The following is a 15,743-nucleotide window of genomic DNA, read 5'->3' as shown; positions in this document are numbered from 1 at the left end:
GAATATAGGTTATAAATTCCCCTCCACAAGCCACATTAACAAGGTTATTTCATGATATTGATTTTTTTTTATTATTTAAAGGCATGCATTTATTCTTGGGGTATATATCAGAATATGAACAATGAGGCTGACTCAGGATGCTAAACAGAAAAAGTCTTTATTTACATGCAAACATCGGAAACCAATTGAATTGATTGATTTAATTGATTTTCACTTCCAAACAGTAAAAATCCTTTTCATCATCCTAAACAAAGACTTAAAAAATATGTAATCATTTCAAATTCTGTACAAACGATGAGAAAAGAGCAATAGCAGCCTCAATAAAGAGTTAAACACAGAATAGTATATATGGTACAATAATTCACGGTTTTGTGAACACCAATATTACGGATATATAAAAAGCTTTTCCCATTGTAATCTAAAAATAGCATACATGTCATTTTACCTCACTTTTAGTACTGTGGCAAACAAAATAGACATATGATGTTTGTTGTGAGTTATCCCTGATAGCAAGATGTGCAGTCTATTACAAGTAAAACCGATAAAAGCAGATTATAAACACGTATGTAAAAAACATCCACCAGCCTCATGAACCAATCAGCAAACAGGCCTACCATTCAGGCCTACAACAGCATACAGAACTCATCGCAAATCGGGCTCTCCTACGCTATCTACGCGGTCTCGCTGCTCGCAGAAGGAGGGGAGTGGTTCTCCGTCTCGTTGAGGTGCTCCGGTTTGAGGAGGTCCGCTTCTCTCGGGCTTCCCATGATCTCCTCGCTGTTGCACGCGACGGGCGACCCGACCTCCGACGACCTGTCGCCGGGCTTGTCGGACGCGGCCTGGATGGCGGCGGCCGCATTGGCGGCGGCGGCGGGAAGCGGGAGGTTCATCATGTAGAACATGCTGCCCAGGCGCCGCGACACCTGAGGGAGAGCGAGCGTTGCGTCCGTTAGAAACCGTGTTCCATCAATAATCAATGAACAACGCTCTCTTTCATGTGCACGTCAGCAACGTGGCAGTTCTAGGATATTTTAACTGAAGGGGGAGGGGGGGGGTTTCTAACAAAGGAGACCGTGTTAAATACCACTCAATGTCGGTGTTTTTTTTTGCCAATGCACACCTTTTCCAAAATAATAATAAAAGGTTCCACAATACCAAATGCTCAAGCCAATAGAGAGACGGCATCAAAAGTAAGTGGACAGTTTGTTCCATCAACTTGCACCCATTCGAGCCAATCAGTGCTTCGTCGTTGTAATATCTAGTGTTCCAGCACAGTAAAAGTGTCCTTGTGGTGCGCTTCAGCGTTTGGTGACTGTTTGATCCCTAACCAGATCACAGTGAAAACACAGTTGTCTCCTATCGTGAGTCTCTTTCTCCATACCTGGGATCGGACCTTGAGGGCGGGTCCCAGCTTGAGGCCCAACGTGTCCAGGAGATGCTCTTCAGAGAGCAGAGGCAGCGTCTCCCCATCAATCATGTGGTCCTTGAAGACCTGAAGCATGAAAGCACTTTGCTTTAATACAACTCAATAAAGAGGTTTATGTGTATCAGAAGGCCACAAAACACTCAAACAAAAAGTGACCGCACACCAAACCGACCTGGGCGTATTCAGCGCAAGTTGGTATGCTGTGGATGAAATTAGAAACATCATCCACAGTCCATTTCCTCATGTTTTCGGAGGCCTCTTCCCCATTGAGATAGAGATTGGGCTGACCTGTTGAAAACAACAATTGGACATGAACTCGTTGAATCGGTGTACTAGAATACAATGGCATACATGAAAACAGATTTAATGGATGCGTACCAGGTTGGATGAGACCAGGTACTGGGAACATGTGCGGTACCCCAGTGAGATTCCCACCCGCGGCGGGGAACATGAATTTGTCCTGAAAAGCCGAGCACTGGCCGGCCATGTCTTTGTCCGCACTGCTGGCCGCGTCCGGGCAGCCGTCTTGGCCGTTGCCGCAGGCTTTCCTCAGGCCTTGCTCCGCGTCCTTGTAGTTCTTCCTCGCCGCCGCCGACAGCTCTGACTCCATCTTGATGGGCAGGTGCGTCTTGTGGGCGGCGGCCTCCTCGCCCGCGTCACCCTTTGCTTCCGCGTCCTTCTCCTCGCCGGACGCCGTCCCCGGGCTCCGCTCCACGCCCTTATCCTCGACGTGGCCCTTCAGGCTGGCCATGTGGCTCTCCGTGCTCTTGTGGCTGGCGGGCCGCCTCCCCACCCGACGCCCTCGCTCCCGATGCACGGTGCCAATGGGCGGGTAGGGGCTGGAAGACATGACCATGCTGTTGGAGTGCAGGTCTTCCAGGGAGGGCCGGTCCACGAAGACGTCGTGGCCGTCGGGCATGCGCTGGCGGCCCCTGAAGGCCATGGCGTTGGCTTGGTACATGAGAGGGTTCTCCATTCCCATCAGCCCCTTCTGGTGGGCATTCTCCAGCTCCTTCTGGTGCAGGATGGCGTTCATCTCCATCCTGGACACACGCAAGGGCAACGATATGCAGTGGGTGAGCCGTAGGGTGTTTCTTAGCTATTCATAGAGGTTCATAGAGTTCATAGAGGTTCATAGAGTTTGTTCGAATTTGACATTTGTTTCGGATTGACAGTCACTTGGATTACATTTGGACTCAAGTCAAGTTGTGGAAAGCTGGTTTGACTTTATGAAGAATATTAAGTTATGCTGCTGCACAATACCTGGCTATGTTCTGCTTATGAATGAGCTCCTGTCGCCGGGCAACAGTTTCCATGGGTTCGGAGGGCAAGAAGCCATAGCCTGCTGAGACGGACAAGACATGGAGGAGGCGACCCAAGGGATTGGCAGGGGATTGATGGGGATTATTAACAATTCATAACGATTTTTTCCCATGCTTGAGGGTCTATATTTGACATGGAAAAGTGTGTGTGCGGAGTCACCATTACCTGCTCCTGAAAAGTTTCTTCCAGGATGAACGTTGGCATGTGGCATGAGTGGCTGGCCGAGGTGGTTTGCCATGTGCATTTGTCTGGCTTCAGAAGATACCATCTCTGTGGGGGGCACCATCTCCCTGTTACAGATAGAGTGACATGAGAGTTGTCAACCAAAGGCGAGAAATATTAATATAATAGCAACATAGTAACCAGGGTTACCAAACAGTAGAAAGCAGCATGGAGGCCAATTGCAATGTTTTGGTGGTTACTTTATTCTATAGTCCACTCCGGTCTAAACTCGGCGCCGACTGAACGTTGTTTGAGCGCTGCTTGAACGGATTGAACATGTGGCTGACATTACAAAGAGTCGCAGAAGTTACCGACAGAGCAGACAAGCCTTCAGTGGCATTGCACTTAAGTCTCCACTGGCACCAATGTTGCGTGTACAGCATTTGCGAATTCTTGCAGTATTTGCCGGAACTGACCTCTCCATGAAGCGGGGCTCAAACTGTGTGGGGACCCCGTGCATTCTCTGCTGCCCCTGGCTGAGTATCTGTGGAGCCATGGCCATCTGGTTCCTCATGATCATCTCCTGCCTCTGCCTCAGCTCTGGAGAACAAGCAGAGATCCCCACCCCCATGATGTAGCTCAGCGAGTAGGCCACTATACAGTACAGTAAAAGTAGAACAGCTTCAGAACAGCCCGAAGCCAGAAGGTGTAGACAAATCTCTGCTGCCCTACGTGCCCTGAGAGACAAACAATGCGTGGCTCAATTTATAAACAGCCTTCAAGCAAAATTTGTACACAAAAGTTGTTGCACAAACACATGTTGACTTAACAGCCAGATTCTTGGATCTGAGATGTTAACATTTGTTAGACAACATTTGTAAGGCAATTGTCTCACCTCCGGCGGACATGCCGTTCACCAGGCGGTACCAGTGCTTCTCATCCAGCGCCCCCTGCTCACCAAGTGCCGTCATCTTCCTCAGCTGCTCCCGCGGTGTCATGACGGCCCCCTCCGTCAAACAGTGGTCGAAGCCTGGGGAGGTGAAGTGGAGACACAAACAGATCAAATATTGATCCTGTTTAGCAGATGTAGGCAGCTATCTGCAACTCGTATGTCTCTAATGCCTTAAGGCCTACTTCTGCCTGTTTCAATCAGGCTACGTTACACAGCACAGCTCTACAGTAACTATATATTTTTTTTTTTCCCCTGTGTGAGTTCCTATTTCTAACACTAGGGCGCAGCAGAGATTAAAACATTAAATAGCCGGAGGCGCATGTTATGCTTGAGAGAGCTATTCGAATGTGGCCTATTCATATCGACGAACCGAATTGGATCCAACTGAGTAAAGTCCTACTGAAAAAAACAGCTGGTGAATTTAATTGTCTTTATTTCTCACTTCACTCTTGTCAAGCAGAAGGCACAAATTCATAGCAGAATTTCAAAACAATATTCAGGCAAAGAACATGAGAATTTTTTGAATTGTGTCATACTTCCTGCTTGTTTATTTTATGAAACCGTTTGCAGCAAATTAGAAACAATTAAATCCTTGTGAATAAAACAGCTTGGGAAATCGTGTCACTTTTTTTCACAAAGCTGTTGGCACAAACAAACAAACCCAGGCCCAATCACACACACACACACACACACACACACACACACACACACACACACACACACACACACACACACACACACACACACACACACACACACACACACACACACAAGCACAAATACACGCACACATACACACGCACACACACGCACACCTCATTGTTCTTGGCTGAGCCAGCAGCTTGTGTACACCGGCACAATCTTCTTAGACACCTCCAATTAGCTCCCAACACTGCATAAATCCCATTAGCCAATATGATACTGTAAACGACAGCCCAACAATGCAGCTCTGCCTAATCCCGGGCCACTGAGTGTCTGGCTTCCCCGAGAGGAGACTCAGGGCGGCACAAAATGCATTTGGCTCCTATTTCAATAGAGCTCTTTATTCATTTCATGATGTATGCATCAATACTGTGGTGGGAAACACTACGGACGTCGTATAGTCCGGGCCTTGTTTATGTAAAGCAATGCAAAGTTGGCATAACGGTTTTATCCACAAACGCACTTGGAAGATTTTACCCCCATGGCCCTCGTGGAAATCCCCCCCAGAAAACCGTCTAATCTGGGCCCTGTAATCCCCCAGTTAGCCCAGGAGCTGTCTGCCCCGTACATCTGTTGCCCATGGGCTGGCCAGCCAGCTCCCCACCCTGTCCCACCCCAGGATCCTATTAGCTAAATCCTGGCTATACAGCACTTTAAAGGGATGTGTGGGAGGTAATCCACACGTTTAGCGTTTTACCCTCAGCAAACCTGGTCTGTAAGCATGGCGGACAATACACCTGAAGTGCTAAGCTTATTAGCCCCCATCAGACCCAGAGATGCCCTCAAAACACCTTGGGGATAAATCTGGCCACGCAATCGGTTTATGTCTTGTTATGTCTCTCTCTCTCTCTCTCTCTCTCTCTCTCTCTCTCTCTCTCTAACGCCCCCCCCCCCCCCAACACACACATTAGGGTTATTAGCTAGCATCAGCAAATGAGGCGGGAAAGAACGAGAAAGAGAGGGAAACTTATTTTGAGGCTTTATATCTTGGCCTTTTTCTGAGGTTACTGAACCTCCTATTTTATGTCATGACAAACTGTTGGTGTAGGGCTCCGGTCCTGAGACAGTCACATTAATATGGGATTTTAGCATTCATTTAAGGACTAAGCACATCATTATCCTCAGTCCTCGGTATCTTGGAGAGTTCTTAAAGTTAAATTATTTAACAACACCACAATCACAGTATTTACAATTAACATTTGAAATGATTGTAGTGTGTTGAAGTATAAACTGGCTATGGTCTTAAGCATCAATATCAAATTTGTGAAATACGAAGGCTGCGCCGCAGTGACCAACTGTCTTGTGATTGGGCGGTTGGATTATTTGTAATTGCTAGGCTAATCTCATTATGGGAATGAATTGAAAGGAAAAATTGCTGACGACTTACATGAAGCCCTGAGGAGGTCATATCAGACAAGACAGAGGCATTGTCTAGTCGTCCTAATCCCCGACAAGACATACAGACACGCAGACCTGCGCACGCATGTTTGCACACACACACGCACGCGCACACACACACACACACACACACACACACACACACACACACACACACACACACACACACACACACACACACACACACACACACACACACACAGTCACACAAAACACACGCACACAAACTCACACATACACACGCATGCCAACGACCCATCTTGGGTGGTTGAATGTGTTTCGATTTCATGGCATTCTTAAACAACAGTGATCCGTAGTGAAACTTATTTATCACGACAAGTATTGATCCAAGATCTGGCTCAACAATTCTGCCATATGCCATAACTCTGTCCCTCCCGCCAAGATATGTTGGATTATGAAATAGATTGCAAACAATACATTAAAAGGAAAATAACTTTCACAAAGAACTAAAATTATGGAATTTATATATATTTGCCATAAAATTATGATATCCTTGTAATAATCTTTTTTTTCGACAGGACGCATTGCAACCTGCCCTCAAAAATACATCATTTTTTAAAATGATTATGTATTTTTGGAAATAATGTATTAATAAAGAGGCAAATCAAAATCAATTGTCTAAATTCTCCACATTATAGCACCCAACATCCATTTTCTTACTTTTTCCACACAAATGGCAAATCAACCAACGTATGATTGCCATCAATGCTTGCATTCAGGTTCAGAAAAGAAGTAAGCATTTGTAATGCATTCATAGGCCCAAAGAATGTCCTATGTTTTTTGTTTTTTGTATTTATGGTAAATGCAAATATTGTTGATGCATACAAAAAATTGTTGTCTTGTGTAAAAATGGTTGCGTTAAGAGGTCAAAGGTCAAAAGGAACCAAGCAGGTAAGCGCCTAATGCTAATAAAGAAAAAGGTACATTTTAAAGTACCGTGTATTCTCTTTTTACATTTGACTTTGAGAATAATTCAAGGAATAATTAGAAATAATATAATATCTTAAATAACTTCAATTGATTACATAGTTTAATTTAACGTTAAATTTAAGATAAGTTTAAAAATGTTCTTTAGCTCTTTGAATAATTGATTCTGATCAATGATGTTCCAAGGATGTGCATTATCTTTCAATAACGTCAGTGTTGGTAAGGAACTTCAGCTTTGCCTATGCCACATAACCACCCTCATCCTACTTTATTCTCATAGTTTATTCATTACATCAACTCTTCTTACAGTTTGCTTGCAGTTATGAGAAAGTAAGACTCATGGATGCATTACCACAGTGCAATTCTATTTTCAATGTAGGAGAATTCTATGATGAATTGAAAAAAATAAATGGTCATTTATCATACGGCTTTTTCCTTTTGCCGTTATCGGGAAGTACCTGAGGATAACTGTTGAACTCAGCTTGAATATAGATCGGATATTTTACATTCACGAATATGATTTGTCTGTGTAAATAAATATATATTTTTAATATGTCAAGGTTGAACAGTTCCCATGGCAAATTACCAAAGAGCATCCTGTTAGACAATTCACTATCTATTTTGCAGGAAATGTAAAATCACACAAAACATTACTGGAATTGGCCTTCACAGTGCAAAATATGCGAACGCAGAGTAAACAAACTAACCATTCACGTCACAGGAAACGAGAAAATGTGGGAAGAACAGAAGGAGAAACACTCTGAGAAGATTCTTTTAGTTGACTCACCTCAAATTCACACCAGTTAGCAGCAGTACAAATGTGGTCAATCTCGATCCCAAAACCCAAAAGCTAAAGCAATTGAAAATATGCTGCTCAGGAATCAGGTGCTGGTTTCCCGGCCACACTCTTATCACAGGTTTCCCTCAAGGAAGTTAAAACGTCCTACACTTCACCTCGCTCACTTCACCGACTGATCAGGGCCTTGCCTCGCTTACAACTACCCCAGTGGCCCCTTTACCGTTCTCGCGGGCCAGCTAACTGCCTTAACTTAAAAAAAAATACTTTTTAAATACAGATTTATTTCATCTCCATTAGCTGGCCTTATCTCCTGCGGTAAGCCGTCCCTGCACTGACATCACATGTGATCTGCCGGCCAACTGCTCGGCTCTGCATCTCGCCTCTCATGTGTAATTACTGGAGCAACGCTGCTGGCCCCCTTAAGCATGGAGCTGCTAAACCTCTTTTAACATTTACCTCACTAATCCCTTGTTAGCACTTTAGGCCCGCGGTTAAGACACCTAAACACTTAGCTTCCTCCTCCGATGGCGCCCGGTATGGTCGACGTCCATCCGTCCGCCCTCTGCGTCGTCCTAGCACACACACACATACACACACACGCTCGTACGTGCACACACACAAACGCACACACACATGCACAAGGACGCACGCACAGTCCAACTGAAATTGTGTGGCCACATGCTGGTTATTAAGAAGAAGATGAATGGGAATGAGGATAGCCTTTGTTTTGGTTTTCCTCAGATGTCCAGAATGGGGGTCAGAGGTACTGCGTACCCCTGGGGGTAAGCTTTGGGATTTGAACCAAACATGGGGGGGGGGGGGAGATCAGCCTATGTATGTGTGGATCCTCCTCCGTCTCAGACCGCCATATCTGACCGTTGGTGCTCACCACCCGCCCACAGCCCGGCCCTGCATTTCCCTCCATCATGCTTTGTAGCACTGGCTCTCAAACGGTTTTCTATAATGTATCCCCTCCGAGATGTTGTTTGAAGGCAAGTAGCTCTTTCAACACCTTTTGGAATTGGGAGAAAATGCAAATAATCAATCGTAATAATCTGTTAATCTTATTTGGTGTAAACATGACCATTGATTGCTTCAAAGAAATAGTAAAAAACATTGGCTTGAACTGCATTTTGTATTTTGTTTTGCATTTAGTATGTATTGACATTAAAGTTAAGTGGTATTGTTGAATATTGTCCAGAATCAATCCTAAAATATATTTAAATGTATGTTATTATATAATATATTATATTATAATAATATTCTAATATTTGGATATATTAACGACAGAAATAAGTATGTAACAAAAACATTTCACTTCACATCCTGTATGAGTATGCGACAATAAAAAACCTTTGAATCTTTAAATCTTAAAAAGTATCAATAGATTTCTCCAAAGTGCCCCCTGCATTCTTCAAAGTATCCGCAGGTGTATTACGTGCAGGGAGAAGCACGTCTATGAAGCAAGGGAAGGGCGAGTAGAGGATAACGTCCAGCTATCAGCGAGGCGGGCATAGCTGTTGGCCGCTGCGGTTCCTGGTGGCTGAGCGCCGCAGACTCGGTGGTAGTGGTTTAGTGTGCCCTCCTCCCGATCCTCAGGGGAGTGAGCGCCGCAGACTCGGTGGTAGTGGTTTAGTGTGCCCTCCTCCCGATCCTCAGGGGAGTGAGGGCTAAGCAGGCTCAGGTCTCATTACTTTGCTGCGTGCTTATCCTACATACGCACACGTACAGGTGGCGAGCGGGGAAAAGTTCACACACGCATGGGACAGGTATGTGCATGCAGACACGTGCGCGCATGCAAGTGCGTGGATCACACACACACACACACACACACACACACACACACACACACACACACACACACACACACACACACACACACACACACACACACACACACACACACACACACACACACACACACACACACACAGACAGACAGACAAAAACACACATACACACACACATACACATACACTTTGCCTCACTGCAAAACAGGAGTCTCGGTGAGGCAAAGTGAGGCAAAGTTAAATAATTGATTGATACATGCGTCTACACAGTATGTGTGTGTTTGTGTGTGTATGTGTTGAAAAATGTACATCCACACATGCACATAAGTTTATGTCCACAGACTGTTTGTTTGTCTGTCAACCTGTATCTATCTGTGTCTAGTCCTCTGCCTTCCCGCCTACATGACATGTATACCTGTCTGTCTGTCCATCTGTCTGTTGTTCCCTTCCAGACAACATATTTGCCCCAAGACGTTCTGATCATCTCTTTTCTGAGAAAAACAGAATCACACAGAAATGGCTTAGGAATTAGGGGAGTATTAGTAATAGGTGTAAACCACTAATTTAAGAATCTGCTAGGTGTAAGCCTTTTAGCAGGGATTTCTTCAGCTTGTGGGCAAGCGAGCATTACAGGAGTCACGGTGAGGCGAAGGTTTTAACCTCGAAAGAGGTTAAAACCTGGTTTGTGCGCGGTCACGCACCATCTTGTGATTACAGCACCAATCTGTTGTCCGGACAAACTGGCAACATTGTGGTGTCTCCCGCCCCGGTGGCCACCCCGCCAAAGCCTAATCCGGTAAGGTGCAGCACTAACCCTGTTGGCAATCTCATTTAGGCATGATAACAGTCAAGGATCCTCAAGGATCAGGAATCCCTGGAATAAAGTCAGGGGAGGTAAAACCTTAACTACATTCCCTCCAAAAGAAACGGTCTCTGATCCACTGATCCGTGTTACATGGCGTTCACTCTGTTGCCCCAGGGAAGACTTGCTCCATCTCTTACCACCATATCCCATCTTTGATATGTTTCAATACACACTATGGGGGTTCTCTCTCTCTCTCTCTCTCTCTCTCTCTCTCTCTCTCTCTCTCTCTCTCTCTCTCTCTCTCTCTCTCGCTCTCTTACAATAATGAACTATTCACTTTCAATACTACTATACCTTACAAATCATGAATCAGTTCGTATAAGTTATGACAGGGATTTAGCCACAAAGACATTACACATGAACAGATTTGTGAAATTGATTTGTGCATTTTAAACTTAAAGTGCATTTAGAGATGTACTTCTGGATTCAGAAGCGAATGAAAAAAGGGTTAAATAGTCAGCACAGCTAAATATAGATGCAACAACATCACACTCTGTTATCTGATATGCAAACAGAGATAATGAACCAAGATAATGGTCAGAGTTTAAACAACCACAAATATTGATTTATGCAGGTGCCAACTCAAACACTATCTCTCATGGAGTACCATGAGAGATAGGGGGAGAGAGAGAGGTAGAGGTTTATATCTTGATAAGGTTATATTCTGCCGTTTAGAACGCTTTTGTACATGAATTTCAAGGATGAAGACATCGAGACTTCATCCGGGGACCTTTTCAATTGATTAATTATTCTATTAATAATTCCAAAGCATTTTCCTTCCTGTGTTTCCTCTATTTCAAGACCCCCCGGTATCACTCCTTCCTCTTCTCCTTCCTTCCCTCACTTCCTTCCTCCTTCCTTCCTCCCCAGTAAAATCACCAAATTGTCACTGAGCTGACTTTTGAGTGACACTGTGTTATTATCACTGACCCTCCTCAGAACCCCATCGATCCGTCCTCTGCCCCAGTGTATTGAATGAATGGCAGGTCAGGAAGCCTGTAGTATATATTTTAGTATATATTGTCTGCACTGTTCTCCCCCCAGTGAATAAAGATGATTGCCACATGGGTGATCTCTCTGACCCTGCTCTCTATCCTGCCAGCCAGCCTACAGGCCGCATTCCCCGGGAGATGTTCTCCAGTCTGCCGTGCAGGCAAACTTACCCTTTGTGAGGATGCATTCATGCTGCTGCATCACTCCATGACGTGCATACACTCGACTGAACACACTGGTATTAATCAACTTCAATCAACTTCACTTTCAGAAATCGGCATCTATCTTTACGCAAAGGGTCATTCCAATAGCAGAGGGAAAAACTACTTGAAAGTAGGTTGATTACAGAGGAACTCGGATCCACTGAAATGCAGAACTACAAGAAAGATCTCCTCACACAAACCCTGCACAGGCAGACACAAGCAGGCATTTGGTACACCATTTCAGGTGAGACGAACAATCAAATAGTACCACTATTGCTCACCATTGCTCCAAACCTGCGTCAAAACAGTTTTTGAAATAAAAGAACAGGAACATGTGACGATTACAGCATGACTCAAACCTCTGCCCACTTGTTTGAGGAGTATCTTAGGGACTGGCGGAGCAGCATGAAGCTTGTGGAAGTCTTTCAGTGGGGGAGTGTGTTGTCACGCACGGCCTCCCGAGTCCTCACCGGAGAGCTGCTGCAAGAAAACACTGGGGGTCCACTCCAAAGGAGGAAACCAGTAAGTCATCCAGTGTGGAGCTGCTGGTGGCGGTAATAGGTTGTTAAGGGACCTTTTCATGTTGTCCCCTGTCTGTTTATCATGTTTATTGTGGACCCCTTTAAGGCTGTCTCCGTCTCCGCCCAGAACCCTGCAGAGAGTAGGGACGTCACACACGCACACACACGCACACACGCACGCACACATGCAACTCAAAACAAATGGCCAATTGATTTTCTATTCTCTTTAATAATTGTACGCGACAAAATAGGCTGTATTCATGTACTCGCGAATCTCATTCCTTTCTACATCTGGTCCTTAAGGTTTTATTATGATATATTTCATTCTTATATTCTTATATCTTCTTCTGGAACTTTGAGTTATAAAAAGTGACTCCCAAACATGGGCTTTGTTTAGACAGTTTGGAATTGTGTCGACTGCACTGATATTGGATGACTTCAGGACAGAGGTATTGAAGAACCCCCCAAAAATTTAACTTTTTTATGCGGCCAAAAGCTTCAGGGTTCTCGATCCAATGGAGATGGATAGACTGAGTTTAACTTATTGATGCATCAGCCTGTATGAGAATACTTTTCACCTGTACGCTGTCACTCTGAATTGTACACTTTTATTTACTTACCAATAAATGTAGCCCACGTTATTTCTCCATCCCTTGCAGTTATCCTCACCTAAACCGTTCCCGTACTGAAGAAAAATTGTGACTTTTAAGGCACTCTTGATTGCAAAGTATTTGGTTAAGAGTCATGGTCATTGAAAGACAGCTGGGAACGTAAAACAATGGGTGAAAGACGGTGACCTTGCTCATCCAGACTGGTATGAACTGGTAAGACTGGTAAGGATAAGACAATGCTGGACAACCCATGAAATATTTTCAATGCACAATGAATTAGGGGAAGGGGAGGTAGTCATGTTTTAGGTGACCAAAGGCATTTACAAAAGACAAGAAAGGAGTTGCCCTGCTAAAACAAACAAAGGGATTTCAAAAAAACAAAAGCCTGAGCGAATGGATTGGGTAGAGGATGGTGAGGCCAGGCTGCTAAACACTCCCTGTTCAAGAAGGCCGCTATCTCTAGATGCAGACAACATTTACACAATTGGCTTTAAACATTTGATGAAAAGTCAGGAAGACCATACCGTTTATGTGACAACATAAAATACTTTTTTCCAAGACAGCTACATAATCTCTCAAACGGAACCGAGAGCTAAACCTAAATATCTCAGCCATCTTCCCCGGGGGCCAGCCGCCGCCGCCGCCAACAATCCGACCTGCTGCCTGCACGACCGACCAACGCAAAGGACAATGAAAGGACCACCAAGCCAACATATAGTGTGTTTTATCCAGGTTTAATTGCATTTATTTTTGCACAACAATTTAAACACTTTCCATGGGATAACCGAGCAAGCAAGCCAATCAAATGAAACACTTTACACGCGATAAGAAGTGGTCGCGAACCATCAACGTGGGAGATGATCCGAGCCGGGACGAGCAGGCTGAGAGCACAGCGGGCGTCCGGGGCCGTGGGTCAGCGCCTACCGGGGGGAGCTTACTGCTCCATGGCGGCACACAGGGCCAGGTCCTGGTCGGTGGCCACCATCTTGTCGACCTTGACCCCGGCGGAGGCCAGGATGCCTTGGAGGTCGGCGAGGGTCTCCTCGGGCATGGTGGGCTCCCTGCTCAGGATCCAGGAGAACTGGGCGCTCACGGGACCGAACTGGCTGCAGCCGAACACCAGGGCGTGGCCTGTGTAGTCGGTGGACAGCACCCAGTAGTCGCCAGGGGGAGAGCCTGGAGGAGGGGGGGACGGCATTACAATCAAACGTCAACCAAGACAGCATTGGCGTAGGGGAGGGTATATAGTAGTGTGGACTACGTTTGCTAAAAAAATGTATGCCTTGGTGCCGTTGATTTCTACAATATGAATTGGAATATTTTGTGTATTGATTGTGATATTTAGACAGAATATGTTGGAACTTGGATTGCTAAATGAAAACAAAGAGGGGATTGGACATGAATCTGTGCGTGTGGGTTGGTGTTTGAGCTTATGTTTGTGTTTCTGTGAATGTGTGCGTGTTTGTGTGTGAGCGTGTGTGTGTGCGTGTGATTGTGTGATGTCCTTACCCTCGAAGAAGGAAACCTCAAGCTTGGCGGGCACAGTCGGGTCCGTCGCCTTGGCAGATCCAACAATGGCGTTGATGCTTCCGTTGGCGCTGCGAAAGAGGCAAAATAAACCATTCATACACAGAAACACTCGGTACATATGCATCCACATTGTACGGAGCCAGTTGGTCCCTGGAGGCCCACTTACAGCAGCTCTCTGTTGAGGACTCCCACCACTCCGGGGCTCTTATCGCTGTAGGTGGCTGTGCCGCACTCCCCCTTCTGGAAAATGGTCGGCAGCTTCGTGATCTCGTACCACTTTCCCAAGTACTGCGAGGTGGGAGAACGTGAAGAGTGAGTTTTGGAAGAGTCGGAATTGGAACAGGAACGTCGGTGCACAACAGATTAAACATTCATTTTACATATTGTAGGTTGTCTAGAGCGTTATGGTTTTGCCCGCTTTTGTCACATTGGGGCCTCAATGTTGATTGTGTTATATACGAGAAGATCATCAGACCGTAGGTAAAACCGAACCAAGCCATGCAATTTAGCATTTGTTTACAATTCAGTGAGTTTTTTCACCGGTTTGGCAATCTGCGCATTGTGGCCCTTCAGCTCTCAAAACCTGCAGCTCATCGATTCTGTTAACGAAGCTGGTTGATTTGAATTGAGAGAGCAAACAGAAATGACTGTTGCTGTCCCCTCCCAAGGAAAAAAGGAAAAAAGATGCACTAACAAACAAGAGAAAAAGGCGCGCAGAAGTAACGAGAGCAGGGAGTTTGGGGTTCACCTGAGTGGCATCAAAGTTCTCCTGGACGGCGGGCTTGGGACACTTCCCCCACACAAACACCTGAGCGTTGGCTGCCATGACGGACAGCAGCGTCAGAGAGAGCACCTGGAAAACCTGCATCTTCGTTATAAAACCTGCAGTCAGAGAGAGGAGGACAAAGAACAAAATGGACGAGTTCTTCTGAACACACTGGGAATATATTGAGCACTAGCTTACATGGTTGAGAGCTTTACACCACATTATAAAAGACGATGTTGCCAAGAGAGAGTGCAGCTCAGGGCTGCTTCTTACCTGTTAGTATTCTGGAGAATTACCTGGTTGCAATGAATTGTAATGGATTGGCTTCATATTTATAATGCTTGAGAGCCTCAGCTGAACTAACGACCGTGTAAGATGGCCCCTCCCACCTGTTTACATAGAGGCGGCTATAGAAGAGGCCTACTGTAAAGAGGTGGGAGACCTGGCACCTGTTCAGCTGATTATGTCGCTCCATGGCTAAATACACATCGATGCATCGAGCTGTCCCGCTTTTGTTGCATCACAAATGAAATCGTTGAAGTTAAGGGAATAGCATGGCATGTTCAGATCGTCCTTGGTTGACCACATACCCATTCACATTCCTCTTGAGTATTCTTAGAAAGTTAATATGTGATGGTGCCCCGGTTTAAAAGATTCATTCTTCTCAATCATTACCGATGACCTCACAGCCTGTATTGATTATTTCAAACTTTAAACCTCTGACCACATTTCTCCGTTCACTTGACTCCAATGC

At 45.3% G+C, this 15,743-nt stretch overlaps 2 protein-coding genes across 3 annotated transcripts; both read right to left on the bottom strand.

Annotated features, from left to right (window-relative positions):
• Positions 1 to 141: 141 nt before the first annotated feature.
• On the bottom strand, positions 142 to 8,323 carry samd7 (sterile alpha motif domain containing 7). Of its 2 annotated transcripts, none has more exons than XM_030363217.1 (9): positions 7,699 to 8,323; positions 3,807 to 3,941; positions 3,388 to 3,511; positions 2,915 to 3,039; positions 2,690 to 2,771; positions 1,805 to 2,469; positions 1,599 to 1,714; positions 1,382 to 1,492; positions 142 to 923 (listed from the first exon to the last, which is right to left on the bottom strand). In XM_030363217.1, exons 2-9 carry the CDS (start codon positions 3,907 to 3,909, stop codon positions 672 to 674), a joined length of 1,578 nt encoding a protein of 525 aa, XP_030219077.1. In that variant the 5' UTR covers positions 3,910 to 3,941; positions 7,699 to 8,323; the 3' UTR covers positions 142 to 671. The 2 variants fall into 2 exon arrangements, with proteins under 2 accessions (XP_030219077.1, XP_030219078.1); XM_030363218.1 differs by having other exon boundaries at positions 2,690 to 2,768.
• A 5,085-nt stretch (positions 8,324 to 13,408) lies between these two features.
• apoda.2 (apolipoprotein Da, duplicate 2) lies at positions 13,409 to 15,386 on the bottom strand. Its single transcript, XM_030363216.1, has 5 exons — positions 15,263 to 15,386; positions 14,972 to 15,105; positions 14,390 to 14,511; positions 14,203 to 14,291; positions 13,409 to 13,869 (listed from the first exon to the last, which is right to left on the bottom strand). The coding sequence occupies exons 2-5, from the start codon at positions 15,089 to 15,091 to the stop codon at positions 13,628 to 13,630; spliced, it is 573 nt and encodes a 190-aa protein (XP_030219076.1). The 5' UTR covers positions 15,092 to 15,105; positions 15,263 to 15,386; the 3' UTR covers positions 13,409 to 13,627.
• Positions 15,387 to 15,743: the final 357 nt, after the last annotated feature.

This window comes from Gadus morhua, chromosome 8 (assembly GCF_902167405.1).
Source record: "Gadus morhua chromosome 8, gadMor3.0, whole genome shotgun sequence".
In the NCBI taxonomy this organism is placed as follows: Eukaryota; Metazoa; Chordata; class Actinopteri; order Gadiformes; family Gadidae; genus Gadus; species Gadus morhua.
The sequence above is the reverse complement of the archived record's forward strand: the minus strand, read 5'-3'. Positions and strand labels throughout refer to the sequence as shown.